This window comes from Varanus komodoensis, unplaced genomic scaffold, assembly GCF_004798865.1.
Source record: "Varanus komodoensis strain SLA01 unplaced genomic scaffold, ASM479886v1 scaffold17, whole genome shotgun sequence".
Lineage (NCBI taxonomy): Eukaryota > Metazoa > Chordata > Lepidosauria > Squamata > Varanidae > Varanus > Varanus komodoensis.
In genome coordinates this window covers 10,287,792-10,310,470 of record NW_025335505.1, presented here as the reverse complement: position 1 = coordinate 10,310,470, position 22,679 = coordinate 10,287,792, and the positions used below count along the sequence as shown (strand labels likewise).

Genomic DNA, 22,679 nt, shown 5'->3' with positions numbered 1-22,679 from the left:
GACAAGCCTTTTCTGAAATTGGGGCAGTCACAAAACTAGCTTACAACCCGTACAGGCAACTTCTGTCAGGAAACTTCAAGAAGCCCCACTATACTTGCACAAATCTTTGTGTAATGAGGTTCCTAGGACTGGGGTCCCTTGGAAGACTTAAACCCTATGGCTGCCACCACAGAAGGCATACAGCGGAGACAGGAAATATGTACGCATGACATCCCTCCCCGAGTGGCCCTGCCTTCCCAGATGTGTCATACAGTCAACTTGAGGATCTGAAAAGGGGCTTGTACACATTTTGGTGAACATGCTTACAAATCTCCGACTATCTGGAATCCTGCCTTATCAGGGTTCTCAACAGTTGGAGATGGGTAAGTATAAATTAAAGCCTGCGTTTGTACAAAAATTTTCCAATTCGAGTGTTGTAATGGCGGAGGAAAGGAGTCAATTTTTGTCAAAAATTCTGAGCTTGTTTTAAGAAACTAATTGGCAACAGATCTGTATATTAGTTACACCAAGAATGTTCCCCTAAGTAGAATTCAGGAAATTAACAAAACTGCATGAAAAAATCAAGGGAGGCAGATTTTCATAGCTGTTACATTGCTACTGAAATTGATCAGACTTGGGCATTGCTGATACTCAAAATGAACCGAAGGCTAAGATTAGGAAGCAACAGCCAAGAACAGCTCCCTGTGGCGCATAATAATGCTGCTCATACTGGGCATGCAAATTATGCAGACTGACCATATCGACTACAGTGGATCACAGAGAAGAACTATTCTTGGGAAGGAGCTAGCTTCTAAGGTTCAGAGGGCCCAACCAACAGGGTTTGAAAATCTTATAATGCTGTTTTTCTGTTTCATCTTAAACTATGCCTGGAAGATTTCAGAAAGCCACTGTTGTTCTTGTAGCAGTGATGCACTGCATTCTTCACCTTTCATTCATGTGAGCAGAAACGACGTGGTTTTGCATCAAAATTCTTAACTAATATTTTACAATAGCTCAGCAGTTGTATCACAAAGCCACGAGCCTCATGTGCTGGTCATCAGTTCACCAGGAGTCTTAGTCCTACTACTGCCCACCATTCTCAGGGAAGGAGCTCAAGGAATCCCATTCCAAGCCTAGAATATGCAGCAAAGGTGACCGATTACACCCACTGCTTACCGTTTTTCTTGTGAGCCCCAATAAGTATAGCTTGTCTGAATCATTAATGTGAGAACGCCCCTCAATGTCTAAATATTCCAACAAAACAATTAAAGTGTACTATGTCCAGAATCAGGAAGTGACCATTAAAGTGTACCAGCTGAGAAGGTATACACAACTAATAGCTATTCTACAGCTGACTGCTACCCTCCCTTATGTAACAATGTTTCCATTGTTCAACACGTAACAATGGAAATCTCCTGGTAGAAAGGTCAATGGATTTAAGGCTGAGAAGAAATACAACTGAAGCATACCTTTTGTGGCCACTCTGACGCAGTCAATTTTTGTTTCCTATGTCAGATAAAGAAAGAAAAGGTCATTTATTGGTCTGCATGTACAGCAAGAAAAAATGCACGTGCTTTTCTTTAAGCTGCTGAAAAGATCTAAGAAAAGCATCAACTTTAGTTGTTCTCATGTTTAAAGTCTCCTGCACTTGTTCAATTCATTTCCCTGCTATGGGTAACTAAAGGAAAATACACTTGGACATGTAGCATCAATACATCACTTAATGTTAACCTAGAAGATGAATGAGATGTTATTAGACATGATTCGTGGGCTTTTTTCTCTGTGACAACACACTGACCTTGGGATATTTTCTTTTCTTACAGTCAGCTACACCATTCTGAGCAACATGGTAGACAATGTAAGAAAGCAAACAAAAATCAATGGTGTTTCACATTTCTGCACTGTCAGTGTACTGTAAAAGAGGGCCATTATGATATTTGGCAGAAAACATTTCCCTGCTGTCAAGGGAGACAGCCAAAGCTTATCAGGAGTTGAAGGGCTCTGGGTAGGTCTGCCCAGAAAATGAAAAACAATTCCAGAATCAGCTGGATAAAATGTGATCTGCAAAGGAAGGACCTTTAACATGCTTTCCACTTTGGCCCAGTAAACTTATTTCTATTTATATTGGTTGAGAGAGAAATACAAAAGGCATATGTTCAATCGAGAGGTAAAACAGGTGTACAAGCTGATGTAAACTAATGTAATACAGTTGGAGAAGCCCTGCAAACATATAGTATAAAAGTCAAAATCATTTAATGGGAGCAGTGAGAGTGGAAAAAAGAGAGTAATTTTAAGGAATGTTTGCTTAGGCTTTGCTGATGGAAGTATGAAATTCTTCCCCCTTGCCCTAATAACAATTGGCTGCTATGTAACTATGCTAACAAAAAGAAAAATGTATTTTCCACTGTTTTCTTGGCTCCCATAATAGACAATGGACACAGGTATTGCTTTGACACACGGCTATGGCTTTAAATCAGAGTTCTAAGACTTACCCCATTGGCTCTGCTGGCAGCTTGAAAATAAATACTATAGCTTTTATGAGGGAGAAGTGGGGTGTTCCAAAAGCCACTGTAGGTTTTGTTGTCACCGATAGTGAAAGGCTGAGCAACTTGAATATTGTTGGCTGGAAACTCAGCTGCAAAATAATACTGAGAGTTCAAAAGTGAAGCGTTCTGGAAGTGAATTGGCACTGGATAGCATTTCAGGATTTCAGTTGTTTTCTTGGTTCTGCGGGGCCGCTCCTCCTCAATGACTATTTGGTAGACACTAACAAAGGAACATGGAAGAAGGAATGAGAAAAAATGCTGGACCAATTTAAAGCACCTGAAACAAACCCATGTTTAAATCACTTCAGCTGGCAGTTATGATCAAGCATATTATGTTTGAAAGGAAGGAGCACAGTGAAATCAAGTTAATATTTAAGAACTTGCTTGAAAGTATATATGCCTTCTTCCTTTTCAGAAATGCCTACTTTGAAATAATTATTTATATCATAATGTTAATTAACCAGCACAATTTTGCAAGAGTTAGACTACTCTCACACCCTCCCACTAACAGGACTTTTCTACCTGAAGCTTTTAGCCCTCTACTTTATAAGGCTTCTGCTTCTTTTGTCATATTAACAGCTTTTTAACCTGCTCTTCTATGTATTTCACTACGCAGCCGTAAGGTTGCATCACATTACTGTGAAACTCTAAAAATACACTAGTATTTCATAGTCCAATTTCCAGATAATACCACATTTTCCTCCATCTTAAAGAACCCCATGGAAATGGTTGCAAAGCACAAAAGATGTCCTGAAGGATAATGATGTTGTGTAAGCAATTTAACAACTAAAATCATGCACATTCAGCACTAAAAGAAAAAGCACCCTGCTTCCCACTGCAAACAGCTTTCTGCACTCATGGGAGAACAGTGAAGATCTGAACAGGTTGTCCACATTTGTTAGCTGTTCACATACTGATACAGAAGTCTGCTTTGACACAGCTTGTGATGCTCCAGTGTTATAAACAAATTGTGTTTATATGGTGGCACCATGCTTGATGAAGATTATGATACCATTAACTCAAAAGTAGCTCACTGGAGAGAATGCATCACTTAAGGGAAAAAACACTTTCAGAACAGTAACTCTTGCTGCACACTTTGAATTACAAACAGGCAAAGACATAGAAATGTACTAATTTTCCCTGTGTACGCACAGTTACTTCCCTGTGGGGAAGAGAGGGCCCTATGTGCATGTGTGTAGAATTATTTATCATTATTATTTACTTAAAGGTATTTCTATGCAGACTGTCTGAAATCAGCCAAGGTAGCATAAAATAAAAAAAATTAAAGAGTAATAAGAAAATAACAGAAAAAAGAGTCATTAGAAACCATGCTAACAATTTAGAAAGCTAAGTTGCAAAGATGCATTTTGACCCTGTTCTGAAGAGAGAGCAAAAACCATTTGTAAACTCCAAAGGGAGCACATTCCATAGCTTAGGAGTGATACTGGAGAAAGCCCTTTGCCATGTGTCCCACAAGTGGACCTCGCAAACTATAGGTTATCTTCTGCTGATCTTAATAATTGAATGGGGTAATACCACAAGGAGATATGTGCTCACATAGGGGTAAGCAAGTCTTCTGTTAGCAAAGACCAGCCACTCCTACTACTTCTGTCTGAACACTTCTGAATAATTTTGTCTTGTAGGATCACAGCATGGACAGAGCAAACTGATTGCATGTTCAGACAGTTCCAAGGCATCTACCTGTAGGGGAAATGTGTTCATTACCACAGTCACTGAAGTCTTAAAGTGATGTTGGGAAAAACTCAAGAAAGCGTACTGGCAAAACAGTCAGGTGGCATCACTCACCACCATGTCCTTAAAAATCCCTGCTGTGCATCCAGATCCATGCCAAGGGACCACATGCCACCTCTGCAGGTCATTGCTCCTAATGCCCTTTCAATCTTCTTTCCCTCAGTGAAGAGGGCCACAGGACCTTCTCCACATCCAGTTCTGTGCAGATCATAAGGGAGGTCCACTGCATGGCAAGCAGCAGTGACCAGAGTCTTTCCAATTTCTCCATGAACTTATGTATTGCAAAGATGCTCCTATACCCTTGCAAGTTCTATGACAGATGGTTATGCAACTGGAGAAGACATCCTTACCATAGAGACTCCACACCTACTGCTCTACTGTCGAGCAAACAACTGTTAAAACTCAGGTGCTATACCGGCATAATTGGCCAGCAACTGCACATACATGCTTTCTTATGTTTGAAACTCACTCCACCATTGGTGTTCTTCAGTAAATGATGTCATACCGCAACATGTGTTCTTCCGTCATTGCTAGGTTTTAGTGGACAGATGTATTTCTCACCTCTCTGGTTCAAATTTCACCTAGGCTGATGAAAACCTGATGTGGAGGGATGGGCAAACTTATTACTCTAGGTCAGGACATTCTCATGTCAATCAGGATCAGGAAAAACCATTTGGGAAAGCCAATAAAAATCACAAGTGGGATGGTACATGCTTGGTATATGAGGCAGTCCTTCATGGGCAGCAGAAGGAATGGATACCATTGGTAGGGGTGCCTGTGAGGCAAAAAAGCAGGGCAGAGAGTTGTGTGAATTGCAATGGTGAGCAGTGGGCCAAAAGAGCTGGTTGACCATGTAGGAACCTTTTCTAGAATCCTGGATTTGAACCTGGAAGTTCCTGCAGGTAAAGCTTGACCTGTTCCACCTGGCTAGGGTTTCATTTGCAGCTCACATAGTCCTTGGCATATATTGCTTGATATTTAGGCCAGCAGCTGAGGCATGGTAAATGCCCCTATCATCTGTGCCTGCTGTCAACTGCTTCCACAGATTGGACCAAAGCAGTCCCTGGGGAGTTTGCTGTGTCCTGGGAGGATAAGTGGGCCTGTGGTCCTCTGATCTGATCTTCAGTGGGCCCTTGTTGCATGGAGGCCTCTCATTTGGCAGCCCTCCCCGCCACCCCCCACTCCAAAAGAGCTACTTGGGAAAAGCAACTTCCTCCTTTCCTTTGTGTTCTGCAATCAAAGGGTCCTCATGAGCAGGTGTGGGTGACATAAGGGGATTTAAAGTCTTTCTGCATGGGCTTGGAGACTCTCTGAGGCTGATTATTGTCTGTGTCACAGTACCTAATGCGGTGTACTGTGGACATGCTAGATTTGTTGTGGAAGGACTCCTTGGGACACTGTGAGTTGACTGGCGGCTTCCATGGCTGAGTGAAATAGGGGCTGGCATTGTTGTTCTATTCTGTATTTTTTGTAGAGGCACATTAGTTTATTTATTTACTTAAAATATTTATATAGCACTTTTTTCCTACAAGGAAGCCAAGGCAGCTTACATAATTCTTTTGCTTTTCTCTATCCCATCCTTGAAATAAGCTTGTGATGTATGTTAGGCTGAGTCAGTGACTGGCCCAAAATTACCCGGTGAGTTCCATGCCCAAGTGGGGCTGGAATGAAGTTATATCAAGTCTACCAGGCTCAGCACCTCTATCACTAAGCCATACTGGCTCTCCTAATTTCCTCCTCAGCTTGTGTGCTGAAACTGTACGGGATATAGGATATGTTATGTGAACTTTACATCAATGTGTTTCCTGTGGATGGTAACTGAAGCATATGATTGCCCTGTTAATTCTACTCTGACATAACTGCAGATTCTCTCCTCTACAATACAGAGTAGATCATACTGCTTATCTCCAACATATCCCATGCTGCTAACTGCTTCTAGGTAAAACCTGTAGATGGTGATCTAGCAACCAATATGCAAAATTCTTAGTAATGAAAATAGCAAGCTCTAAATTCAGCATATGGGTTATTTTCATGACCTGATCTTAGCCTGATTTTAATCACATAGGTGGCATCCATTTATAATGGCTGAATTTTAGAATGATGTTCCAGTGTAGTTTTATTCTGATGAGTTCACGCTGGTTATCCTACCTGCGATACTCCACTGCAGCCTAAATACCTGAATGCATCCTGAGGCACCTTAAGGAAAGAACTGAATTGACTAGAGCAATTTCAAACCCAAAATATCTTTTCATCTTTACTCTAAAAGACAAATTAGATTTGCGAGCAACCAGACCTCAAATCTATTTGCTCCTTAATAATTTAAGCACTGAAAGGTCACAAAGCTCTTTTCTGTTCCCCTTTATCAAAGTCCAAGTGGTAATGAAAAATGGCTAAATCCTTGTCTACTGCCCTATTTCCACACAGGACTGTCTCCTTGATGTAAATTAACACAGTATAAGCACCTGGGTCAATGGTAACCTGGCAGCATCTTATGAATTATATGTTTTAAATCTGTATAAATGAGATAATCTCACTAATGGGTTTTATAAGATAATTTGAACTACAGTCATATTCTAAAACCCCTCTTTACATTGCACTGCTGGAAATGATTCCTGGTAATATATAAAAGAATATCATTCCGGCGAGAAATACTTCTTTAGGTTCAGGACTGATAAAATCAGCAATCTCAAAGCCCAATCTCTATACCTCCTCACAGTGTTAATAATATTTTCCAATTATCTAAAGTTGCCTCATGCCTTTTTTAATCCTTCCCTTTGTGTCTCAACTAAATATGAAATAAAACAATCTAGGAGTGCTTCTTTTGCAAAATATTATTTGTTTTACAGTAAATAAACCAACAAAAAGCATATCTATTTCCATGACTGACGCTTCATAAATTGAGGGCTGTGCCCTCTGCATCACTACGTCGTTAAGTTTTACCCAGAAATGTGTTGTTTTTTATCCATTCTGTTGTACAAATAGCAAAGCCACTTCCTTCTGGTTCATGAATCCAATGACATAAGTTCTTGCCTATAAAAGTTCATGCCACAATAGATCTTTAACATGCTATACAGTTCTCCGGGGCTGTTTCCAGTGGGCTGTTTGCCTATATGAATGTGCTGACATTAATTTGACCACAGCAATGTAGGGCAGTGGTCTTGCATAGTTACGATTACTTTCAGTGGGATCGAGAAGGTCAATTTCCTGATGGATTGTGCACTTTGCCCTTTTTGTGCCCAAATTCAGTCTTGCAAAGTGTTTCTAAGCATTGCAACCTTAAAAGCAAGAAACAGATTGCCCAAGGTCTGTCTTTTCCTATGCGGCTTATATTGTTCAAGTCTGTCTTTCTTAAATTGTCTTATCACTGTCTTATCATTTGGTATGTAAAGAGCTTGCCAGTTCGGAAATTAGGGGGCAGAGACACAGGAAAATGGAGTAAATATTGTTAGAAGGTATGTGTATACTGTAATGAACATGGTAAGGACTTACTGAATTGTGCCCACTGCAATGGAACCAGAGGAACTTAAGATGTAAAGCACCGCTTTATGGTGAGTCAGAAGATGCATGATCCTTCCAGCCTAGATACTTTCTATTCTTGCTGACAGCATGTCTTCCCAATCTCTGATAGAAATCTTTCCCAGTTCTGTTATCTGATTTTTTAAAGCAGATGTCTAGGAAGGATCTCACATATGCAAAGCATGCCTACTACCACTACATTAAAACATCTTACTTCCTTGCAAAGTGGTTATTTAATTATATTTCATATCTATATTACTGTACAATAGAAACAGAAGGCAAAAAAAGTTAAAAGAAAAATGAAAAAAATCCTCTCCTGCTCCATATCTTACTGAGGATCAAACTATTAGGATTTTCAAAATAGTCCATTCAAATCCACTGGCATTAACTCGTTATTACTTATTTTGAGTCCTCTTGGTCTACACTGGTTTCAGAGCTGCATAAAAAGTGCTCTCTAAATAACCCAGTTTATCAAATTCCTGTGTCCCAAACATATTTCTAGTAGGTGAGCTTCTTCATCAGCACAATGTCCCACATTTTCACAGTCAAATGGTCTGTAAACCTTTACCAGCAAAATCCACACAGCTATTAGCATATGGTTGATTCTAACATAATTATTTTCTTCAGTTTCTCCTTAAATGTGGATTGTGTAGTTTGATTTCTTAACTAGGGATAGATGTGAAAACTTTTGATCTCTGTTCATTTTGAAATACTCCACTGGAGATCATAGAATCTAGCTCTTACAGTCCACATAGAGAAAATTGGAAAGGCTCCATACTTGTTATTTGCTAAGTTTTCAACATGAATCATTTTTACATGATGCTACTGCTGCATCTTTACAAAGTAAGATTTGCACCCTTCAAAAGCATCTTAGCTTGCAGCTCCTTTCTTTATCTTCCTATAAATGTATTCACCAGCCACCGGAATTAAAGTGATGCTCTTCATTCAAACTCGGGGGACCATAAATCTCTGGACCAGGCCAAACAAGGCAAGCAGGCCAAAATATTATTTTCCCTCTACTATAGATAGACTCTACAAATACACCCAGGAAGAAATGTCCATGTAGCCTTAGAGAGAAGGAAATAAAAGATAGCTTAATTTCAGCCTCAAGAGATAAATGCCCAATACAACTCTCAAGTAGCTCGGATAAGATATATTTTCACAATCCCAGTCCTGGGGAAGGGAAAGTAGAGGGATGGCATCTATTTTTTTGTGGGGCAGGGGTTAAACATGAAGCCGTTAAGCTTCTTTGTGATTGCCCAACTGTTTCACAGGAATATTTCTGAAGATTTCGAAGTCACTATTTACAAAGGGGATTTTCTGCCAAAAAGAGATCCAAGCAAAGCCTTTTCTTAGCATTCCTATATACACAGACAGGAAATCCCTATGGTTCTTCTGTAAGAGAGAGTGTATCATCTGTAGAAGGTGAAACCTTTTTTTTTCTCTGCACTTTGCTAGAAGGGCATTTACAGTAAGTGCAAAGAGCAATTATTTACATCCTCAGGGAAGGAAAATGCATGCTTATTTCTATATCTTGATTGCAGAAGAGCCTGGGGAGCATCGAAAACTGCATATCTTTGCCACTTGTCTATCTTTCCTCCATGTTAGGTTTTAGTTAAATAGAAGGAAAATGCATTTCAGTTGCTCAATCCAGTACATACATTATAATGTCAAATAGTATGTCATGAATTTATATAGCTGCAGCCTAGAAAAAGATCACAGTCCTGCATTTATGGGGAGTCATGTCACAGCCTTTTTGAAAGGCTTGCAAAATATAGTTATCTGTTTGATGGTGTCCTGTATTTGAAGGGTTGTCCAGGTTCCCTTGGTGCATGGCATTTCTTTAGACAGAAAAATCCACCATGTGAGCCCCACCAGCAATCTGAAGTTGTACAGCCCAAACAGAGGCTTACCAGTTCCTCTGAGAACTAGACAATCACATTTCGGATCATGTCAGCTGCCACACAAATATAAAAGGCAGCTTTGGCAAGGTTTTGTATCCAACAGAGGCATGGTTTTCTGGAATGTTTGTCATTGTTATTCAGTACACTCTTAGTCATGTCTACACAGAAATAAGTTTAGTATAATAAACAGGAGTTACTCCCAGATAATTATGCATAGAATTGCAATCTTAAAAACTTGTGTATCTGGAGAGAAAATGTGTGGTTACTGATAGGTGCTGTTCAAAAGCTCTGAAGCAAGTAGATGAACTTTTTGGTTGTTAGCAAGTCTTATCAGTCTCTTCTGTCAGGGCTTGGAAGAAGCAATACAAATTTTATGTAAGAAAGCTCTCAAAAGAAGAAATCTTTTAAAGCAGCCACTGAGCTGAACATATTAAGGCCACCAATATTTCAGAACATCATTCTTATTAATCTAGCATTCATATCAACTAAAATGCAACTGTACAACATCCAAGACGGGCTTCATAACTGCATCTAGCAGTTATGTCTTGTTTTCATTCTTAATATAGAGTAGGCACAAGACTCCCAATTTGGATTCTGCTCTCCTGTGTCAGTTCTAGTATAAAAATAGGGGTGGTGGTGGGAATGCACTGGTAGATTCAGATTTGGCCCCAAGTCTAAATGAGATTAGTCTAATCCAAGGGACAGAGGGGTGAAACAATATGTTAAGCAGTTCTGACAGATCCTTCCCTGGAACTTGAACCTTTTATGTGGATATAATCCCAAGTTTCTCTTTGCCTGCGGCCTTGTATGAACCATGGTCCAAGTCTGGGATCCAAACAGGTTGGGCAGGCTGGTTGCTCTTCATTTCCAGTTTGCAAGGCTATGCTGTAGGCTGAATGCAACCCAAGAGCCAATCAGCCACCGTTCCTTGAGGGTAAGGCTTGCTGGATAAAACTGGGTGGGAAAATTCCCCCTCTGGTCCACCACTAGAGTAGTTAAAGGAGTTGTTTATTATGTGTCCCTGAATTCCTGCCTTTGTCAAAACGTTTCGTTTCAGGCACTGGAGACATGGGCCAGGACTCATTTCTGGGAAGTAAGCGTTGCTTCACACTTCTCCCCAAAAGTATAAGGACCTCAGAGTGAAGTTTAAAGGCTCCAGCCCAGCTTGGGGCGGGAGGGGGTTACATGACGCTACACACTAGGTCGTAGGGGAAACTTCCATCAGCATTACATACAGTTGTGGGCCCAGGTCTTCCGCCATTCCCTGTTTTGCCCCTGGTAGCCAGGCTAGGCTGAGAAGTGAGGAGGAAGTCAAGTCGCCTAGCCTGCAGCCTGTGACCTACATTGGTAACACTATTCCAGCTGCAGCCAATAAAGGGATGGTCGGTCTTTATCCAGCTTTGGCTTTTCTGTGCTTACTGCTTCCTCTCAAGAGGTAAGCATAAGTAGCATTCTGCCACGATTCACAATTTGTAATCATGAGCATGTGCCGCTAAATATTAATGAAACGCTTTTCTGTATTGCTTTCGGCAGTATAAAGATTAGTAATGTAAAACACTCTGGATAGTTAAAAACACACACATACATGGAAATAAATTTATTTTCCTTAATTCATGTTAATGTTCAGATTACCTATTCAAAGTCAGGGAGAGAAGAAAAAAAATACTTACTCTCCTTTCCATTGGAGCTAAATAGCTCTATTTAGTCTGAACTATGTTACAATGAATGTCATTAAAGTCCTGGTGCAGTTTAGGCCCAGTTTATTACCATTTCTCCTGTTTATGAGTTATAACATCTTGTAAAATCTGTATTCATAACTATTTTACTTCATGTAGCAAAGTTCATGTAGCTTCATTCAGTTAGAAAGAAAAGCACCAAGCTGAATTTCAATTAAAATGCATTTTGATTCATACAGGCTTATAGTTCAGGGTAAGCAATCTGGTACCCTCCAGATGTTTTGGGCTACAAGTGCTATGAGCCTCATACTTCATGGGTAATAGTCAGGGAGCATTGGGATCATGGTCCAAATCATCTGGAGGGCATCCGGTTTCCTAGTCCTGTTATTGCTCAACATAAGCAAAGCTCTCATTGTTTGTATTACCATCTGTCGCACCATAGAGACATTTATGGTCACGTTAATATGAAAAGCTTGGATAGTGCAGAAGGCATCTGACCTGACCTAACCAGATTTTGCTAATAAAATGCAATCACAGAAGATGTGATAACTAGTTTTACTCACAGCTTTTTCTTTTCCCTTTTTCCTTTTTTTTCTTTTGGTCATGTGCCACATATGCCAGATATCATAAATAGATCTCCGGTGATGAATATTCCATTTTTGTACCTTTAATTTCTCTTGGCCTGGCTGTGATCTAGATAAGATCAGTCATAAATTGCTTTGGAATATTAGCCCGGTACCATAAATGCATTTTGTGTTCTCTCATCCATAACTCATTACAAGAAAGTGACTTGGCATCAGTAAGTCACTAGCATCTTTTTTTGAACCTATATGGAGCTCAATACCCTGCTGCTAGGCTATTTAATGATAAAATCTGCTATCATAAAATATTAATTACAGCTGAAAGGTTGGGTGAAAAATATGAACTCAATTACAGCCCCATATTGTGAACAAAGGGCAGGGCAAAAAAAAAAAAAAGATGTTAGTTATGGACGTTTGGGATAATACAGTAACAACTAGAGGCTTAGAATGAATCTGAGAGTCCCATGAAAGACCACCTGTTATTAATCTTTACTTTACACATGGAATCCAAGCGAGTAATGACCTGGCTAGGAAAGCATTTCTGCTCACCATCCTCCCATCTTTTAAGCAATTTAAATGTATTATATGTGAATTTTAGTTTAGTTCATCAGTGTAACTCAACAGGCATTTTGGGATCCGGCTTCCATTATACACACTACACGCATACAAGTGTATGAACCATATTTCTATTTATACAACATTCTTACTATTGTTTGTTCTGCTACAGAAGCATTTAAAAAACCATTGATCTGTGCATGTGAGGATGGGACACAGGAAATGGCTTGCCATGTTTCATCTAATATTGCTAAAGAAGGATTATCAGGGTAGCTCTTTCCCCACCTCTATCCTGTACTTGTGTAGCAAACCTAACTACTTTTAAATGCAGAAAGCATTTGCCTACCCATGCTCTTTGGGATTTAGAAGCAGTGTGACCATGATTAAAACTCCTATTATCTGTGATGACTGGCCATGCTGGAATTCTTCTCTAAGGCCAGCAATGAATCCACTCCATAATAGAAAGAGAACTGCATGTCATCTGCATTTTTAGTAGCAAAGCTCTCCAATAATTCTCATTGGTTTTATGATGGTGTAAAAGAGCAAGTCCTCTGAAATAGCGTAGTCCCCCAATATCACATTCTGAAACAAATCCTTGATCTCCAAAACACAAAGCAAAACACCCTGGAACCTCCCAAGTCCACTCCTGCCAGAGGGTCCATGCCTGATTGTCTCAACTGGCACTTAGCAGAAGCCCTTGTCTAGTTCTTGAAATAAAGCATCTACAAGGGCGACCACATACATAGCAAGGTAGCACATCTTCTTCCTTCATGCCTAAGATCTTGCCTCAGGAACTGGTAGTTAATTGTATACAGGACATCCTGAAAAAGCGGTCTAATGGCCTAACCTGCTTTACAATATTGAGCAAGGGTGAACCAAGTTCAGCTCCTCACGACAGCATATACATTGCCCTTTACGAACACACACACCGGCTGTGTGCCTGGTGGAAACCAAGGTCAGGTACAGTTTGCGAATTACACAAGCTTCCTATATTTTCACTTGAAGCTGCAACCCTAATTTCCTGCTGTTCAAACCTCTTGCAAAAAGGGAGAATACAGAATTTCTATTCTTGGAACCTAACAAAAGGGCATTCCTTCACTTTGGGATAATGCCAAACCTTTGGAAGCACACAGACAGAGCCAAACAATTGCTTCTTCCATGGCAGGGGGTAACAAACCTTCCAGATCTGCTGGTTGAGCAAAGAATGGTTCTTAATATCCTTACTAGAAGGGAAGAATAACACAGAAACTGTAGCAATATTCCTTACTAGAAAGGAAGGAAAACACAGTCTCCTGTAATTATAGGGGATATAGACCAAACTGTAAGAACAGCACAAGACATCAGTCACAGGAGTCCTGAGCTACCTCCTTACAGGTGTAGTGGCAGCAGGAACTGAAACCCTCAACAGCCCCTTCATTCCACAAATAGTCCTGGTTCCTGAAGAGACTGGAATATCCTGCATGAAGCCCCAGTTCCTGTTTTATCCAAAGGCCCACAGAGGGCATTCCTTCACTTCAGTACAGATTTAAGTAGTAAATCAGTAAGAAATAGGCAGACTGAAAGGACAGTGCTCTGTAAAATATGTTTAATATGTGGTTGTATGCTGCCTAGGAAGGCCTTTTACAGTTATCGGTGGCATATAAATATGGGCATGCATGCATGCATGCATGCATGCATGCATAAATAAAGCTAGCAAGCATCAAGCAAGCAAACTTTCCAGGCACATGCTGCATCAGCTGATACAGTGGAGTATACCTATAATACTTTTGTCAAAGTATGGACTGAGGCCCATGTGGCAGCCTTGCAATTATTCAGAATGGGCAGGTCCCCTTTAATGGATGCTGAAGCGGCCTGAACTCTTGAGGGGGCAGCAAACCCACTTGTGGATCTAATGTTATGACTTCTTTCAGCCACCCTGAAATAAAAGATTAGCCCTCTGGACCCCAACATCATAGAAACAAAAAGAACTAAAATTAGTATTCTGTGTTGCCACTTGTTCTTTAATGCTGTTAGTACTTAGCTTTATCAAAACACATCTGGACAAAACTTGTGCCATTGTTATGTGCATCAAGTCATGTCCAACTTATGGATGAAAGCCCTCCAAGTATTCTCTCCACGACAGCTGTGCTCAGCTTTTGCAACTTCAAGACTTGGCTTCCTTTATGGAGTCAAGCATCCCATATTTGGGGATAAAAGCTAGGACTACCCATGTTCCTCCAGGAGAAGAACTCCCCTTGCCTTTGCACTGCTTCAGGAATGTCTTCAATATAATGTCAAATACCCTATTGGTGGAGTGCTGTGTCATTAACAAAATCTTGTCACTCTCTTTTTCATTCTAGCAGACCTAAATGAGAACTGAAAAGCACAATCCTTTCTTAGAACTTGACCGATTACAGTACAGTATAAATCAGTGTTCTCCCTGAGAAAGTCATCCACCCTTCTTCAAAATGGGACAAATCTATCTGAGCAGACTATAACGTCCAAGAGGTAGACCCTTTCTCTATAACTCAGTATCAATAGGAATTTCAGAATCTCTGTTGGATAACCTAGATTAGTTAACCACTGCTGTTCAGGTTCCAAGCTGTCAACTGGAACAACCTTGCATGAGGATGACATATAGGCCCTTGAAGTCCTTCACAGTAGAAGCCATAGACAGGCTGATTAGTTCCAGGAACCAGAAACCTGGGCCAGGCAGGAGCAATTAAAACCACCTGTATTCCCATGTGTTTGATCTTGCAGACCCTGGGGAGACGTGGAATTGGTGGAAATGTCTGCTGCCAGTGGGCATAGGAAATTCAACAAAACTGGGGTACATGTTTTCCTGAGAAGCAAAGAGCCAGGCTGTGTCAGCTGACTAGAGAATCAATTCCTGGAATTCCCCGTAAGTTCAGGGGCCAGTCAGATTCCCAGATTATTTGAAGCTAGTCTGCAGTCAGGTGGAAAGATGTTCTCCCCTATGAACTGTGGGTCACCCTCTGACCAAGTTAACATTCCTTGTCTAGGTTGTGGAGGGATACAGAGTTTGTTCCGCCTACTTTTTAAAATATATATCTTGACCATAGTATTGTCCAATCTGGCTGTCATATAAGAACACTCCAGGAGGAAGCAAAAGGCCTAGAGGCCCAGGAGTACAGCTTTCAGCTTCAGCCAGTTTATGCTGTGTCATTTCTCCTGTGCTGTCCAGGTCCTCTGGACTACCCATTCTCCTAGGTGTTCACCTAAACCAAACAGGCTTCATCCTGGAAGGAAATGATAGGAGCATCTGTCTTCCATCATCCAGCATTTGTTCACCATAGCAGTTCCTGTTGAAATTTGGCAGGCATTCTCATTTTTTGATGCACTTGTTCTACCTTCTGGTCCTAAAATGATGGGAGAAGACACTGTAGATTCCCGGTGTGAAAATATGCCCATTGCACCAGGTCCTGACAGGGTACCAAGGCATCCAGGAAGTGGCCCAGCTCCACGAAATCCACTTATATTGACATAAAGAACTTGGAAGAGAGAGACCTGACATCTGAGTGGTGATCATCTGTGAGGAAATCCTGACTTCTATCATGACCAGAATTATGGCCAAGTGTATACTCTGCTGTGTTGGAATCAGATGGCTTTTTTAATTCACCATGAACTCAATACCAAGATGCTATTGAGATGCTGGCTTAACAGTATCCTTTGCAGCTATAGGTGTGCCACCAGGATCTTAGAGAAGACATGCAAAGGCCAAGAGACGCTGAACAGTAGTGCTTGGTATTGGAAATGTCTTTGCTAAGAACAAAAACATAGGTAACTGCAGCAAGATTCCGTGATGGGAACAGCCATCCTTCTGAGAATTAGGCCACCTCAATCAGCTGCTGAGTGTGGGTGCCCATGGGTGGAAGGGCTGATGTCTTTTCTTTTCCTTGTTGTCTGAGGTGGTGGATCTAGCACTTTTTCTGCCCGTTTCACATACCAATTTCACATAGGTTTGAATCCTCCTGAAGGGCAATTTCTGTTCTTGTCTAGGAGAATGGAGCACAGTTGCTTTGATTCGCTTGCTTACTTGATTTCTATCACAGAAAATGTTTTTTCTTGTCTTTTAGCCCAACCAGGATGGCATCCAAGAAGCCCCCAAACACCTTGAAGGAAGAAGTGGCCAGTCAGGACAGTGAAGCAGGAGCCATAGTGCCACATGCTCTGGCACTGAGCTGAAGGGCATCCAAAGAAGCATATGCCAGAAGAGCAGCCATGAAGGCCATTTCTCTGGAGTAACCGTCAAAGCCTTGTGAGCAGTGTCCGATTCTGCCATAGGACCTCTGCAGAACTGTGAATTTCTGGTCTGAATACTATAAAAAGAAGCATGCACATACTCTAGTCACACATCTTCTGTATTAATAAATGACCAGAATCCATTTCTGTATTAATAAATGACCAGAATCCTCTACAGATGTGCATGTTTTAATGGTAGGGAAGATTAAAGTTCCTATGGTGGTGATTTGTAAGCTATCAGCCTTCGTGTTGCATTTCACATACGGAATACAGATGTATGGCTGGCTCCCAGCTCGAGAAGTCTTGCTCAATATAATATCTGAACCTTCACTTACTGAGCTTTAATGGAATTGCTGTGTCTAAGAGCCATTTTTTTCCTAGAATGAGCCACTGATTTCTAACAAAATAGTTGTCCCAAGTTGTTAAACATAGAGGAATAAGTATTATCTTATTCATGGTTCCAATTTGCAACGTCTAACTGCGTGTAAAAATAAGACATCTTTATTTCTGGGAAATCTGAATTGTTAAAGCTTAAGGGTTCTTTCAAACTTCATGTTTCAATGAAAAGTTATAACAATGTAGCAATTTATTTGGAATGCAGAAAGAAAATGTATTTTCCATGAATTTATATTTGTAACACTTGTAACAAAGCAAAGATAATTTCAAAGATTTTTAATCTACTTTATGTCTTGGGTTAATTTCCCATTTAAAAGAAAATGGAAAATTGCTGAGGGTATAAATATAAGAAGAACAAAGCAACATTCTTATTGTTGGAATCCTAAATGTTCTGGCTGCCAAGGCCGTTCATTAAGGAGTAGCCCATATCTGAAGAAATAACACATCTCTCCGACCTCCAAAACATAATCATCACTAAATACATTATAGTGACATACAATCAGTGTTTGCATTTCTTCATCTCTAAGTATTCCTCAGAAATATTCAGGAGATATGGGAGGAGGGAGTCCTGCAATCCTGTTTCTCAAGGAGAAGAACTCCCGGTAGCTGGTGGCCTGAAGTGTGACATGTAAATCTCAGCCTCTTATGACCTAACCAGGGTGTAGGTGAAGGAATGAGACCTACTTGTCTTTGGGGACGGTTACTTGCTCTTCCCAAAGGGCAAGGAATCTGCTCAGAAGACTGCATAAGATGCAGTGGTGGAATCTAAGACCCAGTACACCAAGTGACTCCTTTGGACACAGTTCTCAGCACCAACAGTAACCCTTTTCACAGCAATCCCAGCTGCCAGTAAGAAATTTTTTTGTTCGCTTATTTTTAAGGAGGAGAAATAGAGCACTTTGGCTGGCACCAAAAAGTATTTGGGAGCACACTCCACTCATTCCTGTGGACATCACATTGCCAATGTCCATCGTTTCAGTAATTTTTGGTAGGTTTTGGGGATAATGTTTCTAGCATGCTGTCTTGAGCAGGCCTATCACTTTCAGCATTCCTGATGTTTAGCTACGTTGCCTTGAGCTGGTGGGATATCTGAAATCCAAAACTAGGCTGCTTGGTTGGAAAAGGTTAGTCTCGGCATGACAGGTAACATTGCAAGGGGACAGGTACCTCTGTAATGAAGCTGTTACACTGCTAGGGATGCTCTGTGGAGCACACCAACCAAGGTGCAGACAGAATCCAACAAAAGCAGCTAATGCTCGATGGCCACATGTGGACACAGCCGTAATAATCTAACGCCATCAACATCTATGGCATCTGCCACTACTAAAAACTTTGCTTTACAGAAGAATGTACACAATGTCTTGCTAGAGATTAGCTACTTAAAGCATAGGAAGCAATAGCAGCATTTTCTTACTCATAATCTGGTTGAGCAGACAAGTTTAGACTTAGTCATGTTTTGCTGTTACAAAGGGGGCAGAAAATCATATCCATGATTTTTCGTTCAGCCTAAGTGAAGGAAAACGAAAGCGTTGGTGCCAAAGAATCCAGAGAAGCAGCTGAACTAGTCTGCTGAAGCAGAGTCCTGATAAAACAAACTTCTGCATATGAAGTTCATGCTGTAATACTTTGATTAGCCTTTAAGATGCCACAGAACACTACAGCCTCTTTCACAATAAATTTCATTCTAATGAAGGCATTCTCAGTGTCCTGGGTGGGGAAACGCAATATTCCTCCCCTTGTTTTCACTTCTAAGTTTGGTTATGAAATAAGGTCATGGATTAATTTGCTGGATCTGGCTAATTAAACCCCTTCTTTCCTGGAGTGAGCCTGAGAAAAACTAATCTTAAGGACACAAGAGCTGCCTTAGACAAACTAGCTTCATCACAGTCTGGGGGCATTGCTCAGCTTCTGCTTTGCATGTGGAAGATCCCAAGTTTATCCCCAGCATCTTCAGGTAAAACTGGGAAGGAATCATGCTTTAATCACTGGAGAGTCACTGTCAGCCAGTGTCAATGATATTGGGCTGGTCCAAGTCAGTATAAAGCGGTTCCCAATCTTCTCAGGAGTCAGACCATTGGTCTAGCTGGCTTAGTATTGCCCACATGGCTTGCAGACATTCCCAAAACTGAGGCAGAGATCTTTCTCATTTCTACCTGGAGATGTTAGGGACTAAGACTGGGTTAAAGCATGTGCTGTACCACTGACCTATGGGCCTTGGAGGGCATGCTTATCTATGGATAGCAGAGATAGAACTCCAGTTCCACATGAACCCATCTGTATCTTCCTTTCATTGTGGGCATGATTTTACCTTGCATGAACTTCTGGGTGTGTTTCACTTTAGAAAGTCAGTGCTCCGCAAGAAAGCACCCCACAAGAACTTGGCATAAAGCAAAGGGCAATGGACAATGACCTTGCGCAATGAATCTTGAGCTTGCCTGGACTCACCCTTAGGAAATGCTTCAACTTTCCTCAGAGGCCAGTTCAGCATTAGAAGAATGCTACTGGGTATCTCTCCAGCAACATTCATCTACTGACAAGAAGTGGCCTTTACTTAACCAGCACTTAAGAGCCTAAAAATAAATAAATGTTGCCACCCTAAGTGCACATACTGAATGCATTCTGTTAAAGACCTTTCACCTACACATGCAACTATTAGAACTGAGTCTAATAGTTCATGGGTCCAGCATAGTATGTGTCTGTTTATGCACATTCTAGTTCTGATACTTTTGAGTTCTTCCTTCCCACTCATCATGACCCTCCTTTTGTAGACAAGGGCACTGTGAAAAGTTCATAGGTTCAGTGCAGGTAAATGGAGTGCCACTGACATCACACTGAAACCTTTAGTGCATCCCCACCCATTTAAAATATAATTAAACAGTTACTGAAGCATAATATAGGTAATAAAAAGAAAAACATCATTCATTAATAAAGAACACAGTAAAAATTGTAAAAACTAGATTCAGGTCTGACCAGAGACAAAAAGGTCTCTTTCAGTATAACCAGGCAGAAAATGTGAACAGAATTTAAAATACCAGTGTTTACTTATATGATTTGGCTTATAATTTTCAAGAGATCCTTTCTTCAAGTTAAAACTTTCTAGGAAAGTAATTGAAAGAATCAAAATGACAGTGGGAAAGCTGTTTACTTGGGTCCCCACACGGTTGCTGCACTTGATTTGTTCTGGCATTATTTTTTAGAAGATGATCTTGGAGCCTTCTACACTATGACTATGCAAAACTATGTGACTATGAACCGTATACAATATAGCTATTTATATGGATTAACATTGCAATTTTGAGCCATAAAATGAAGACATATCAATGTAGTGTCTAACAGAGTGGGATATTTTGACTTTTCCCACAGATTTTAATAACAGATCACTGCTATTAAAGGTTGAAATATCCACTATTTGATCACAAACTTCCAAAAGAGGACTCAGTCAGATGAAATATCACCAAAGTTTCTTGTGAATACTGCATTCAGATGTACACAGCAAGAGCCATGTAAGTTTCTCAGAAAGTAATTCTGGCACACACATTCTGCTCAGCTTATATTAGCCATATTGTTAATTCTAGTCACTGTGAGTTCAAGGACAAGTTCTATTGCATAACAAAAGTGAATTACAACATTTTTACAACATAAGCAATTACTGTACTGTTCCCTCAGTGTTCCTGGAATTGACCGTTTGGCCATAAATAAGAATCCTTGTTTGCTGTAAAAGTGTGACAATTATGGGAATCAATAAAGTACCATCACTTCTATATCACAGGCTTGCTCAACCATGTTTTGGGTTATTGTATGGGTTGTAAAGCTATAATTTAGAACCGGTTTGCAAGCAATGATAGCAGGAGATGACCCTGCAGTTTACTTTGCAAAGTACAACTATATAGAAACCTAAGCCTTAGAAATGAAGACAACAAGAGGTAAATCTTCATGATAAACACACACATACAGGAATAACAGTTTTGCAAGAACTTGGGCCAGATGATCATATGTAATTTTTAAAATATTTTAAGTATTTCGAAATAAGACATATGGAAGTAAATCCAAATCCTGGACTTATTTCAAATGTAACTGATGGGCATAATGGCATTCAAAACTTTAGATCTGATTGCCAAGTCTTTATTTCTAAAGTATTATTCTGTGACCACAGCTAGAAAGATACTAAAGCATGTGTGTGCTTGTGTGTGCGTGAATACACACTTCTTTCAACATGGAAATGATTGTACACATTTCCAGGATATTGAACATAGTGTTCATTTACAACATACTTTATAAACCCTCAGAATGAGATGGACGTTTAGAGGATAGCTCTACACAAACAGCTTATAATATGGTGAAACCATCTTCCTGAACTGTATCACTTTACACTGCAGGTGACAAAAATCACATAACCCAATGTTCTCTGTTATTGAAAGAGAATACAGATGTCAGGAAAGAAAGTTCTTCAAGCAGTCTCCCTCAAGAAATGGTAAATGTTGTATGTATAAAGATAAAAGGTAAAGGTAAATGTTTCCCCATGACATTAAAGTCCACTCATGTCTGACTCCTGGGGACTCATCTCTGTTTCCTAGCTGAGGGAGCCAGCATTTGTCTGCAGACAGTTTCCATGGTCATGTGGTCAGCATGACTAAACAACGAAGTGCATAGAACATCGTTACCTTCCCACTGAAGTGGTACTTATTTATCTACTTGCATTTATATGCTTTTTAACTGCAAGGTTTTCAGGAGCTTTGACAAAACACAGGAGCTCATCCTGTCTGTGGATTCGAACTGTTGACCTTTTGATCAACCAGCCCAGCAGCTCAAACCACTGCGCCACCCGCAGTCCCATGTATAAAGATACAGCTATACAAAACAGAGCGTACGTTCAGAGGAAACACATTGGTTTTGGACACAGAAATTTAAAAATCTAATCCAGTTTTTCTAGATGATTAGATAGTTAGCTACACTTTGGGTGCTATTCAGCATTAATTTATTAATAGTGTAGAGATAGTTGGTGTGGATGCTGATAGTGGGAGAGAATCTACAATCCAATACTTGTTTGAACAATTTAAATTTAGGTAGGAAACTTATCATTTGGCATTAGATACAAATAAAAATATCCCTTGAAGTGTTCAACATTATAGCCCAGATATGAACTTATCATGACAGACCCCAAAGGCACATTTCCAAGGAGAAAATGGTAAGCAGCTGTGTTGATACATATTAACAAACCAGATCTAGTTTTAATTGTCAGGAGACTCTGTAAAACTGCTCTGGGTCTTAATTCTCCATGTAGGACCAAACCACCCTAAAATACTTGGTAATGCAACTGGGGTAGCTCATAACTATTTATTGTTGCTGGAACAATCCATTCATTGCCCGACCAACTGTGAGGAAGGCAGCAGGGAGCTTCAGTGAGGGGAAGATGACACCAACATCATTAGGAAAGTCATTACTAATCATAAAGTCAGGGCAGTGGCATGACTGTACTGCTGCCTGCCAGAGATAGCAGGCTCTGTTCCACCTTTGGAAGACTTTTGGTCTAGC

At 40.4% G+C, this 22,679-nt stretch overlaps 1 protein-coding gene across 19 annotated transcripts in view; it reads right to left on the bottom strand.

The window, feature by feature from the left end:
- PTPRM (protein tyrosine phosphatase receptor type M) overlaps positions 1–22,679 on the bottom strand; it is a 504,993-nt gene that overhangs the window by 199,402 nt on the left and 282,912 nt on the right. For all 19 annotated transcript variants that reach the window (XM_044426600.1, XM_044426602.1, XM_044426601.1 and 16 more), the window contains exons 12-13: positions 2,472–2,745; positions 1,449–1,485 (exon numbers count right to left, since the gene is read on the bottom strand). In XM_044426600.1, coding sequence (XP_044282535.1) covers positions 1,449–1,485; positions 2,472–2,745 — 311 coding nt within the window. The remainder of the gene's footprint in view (positions 1–1,448; positions 1,486–2,471; positions 2,746–22,679) is intronic.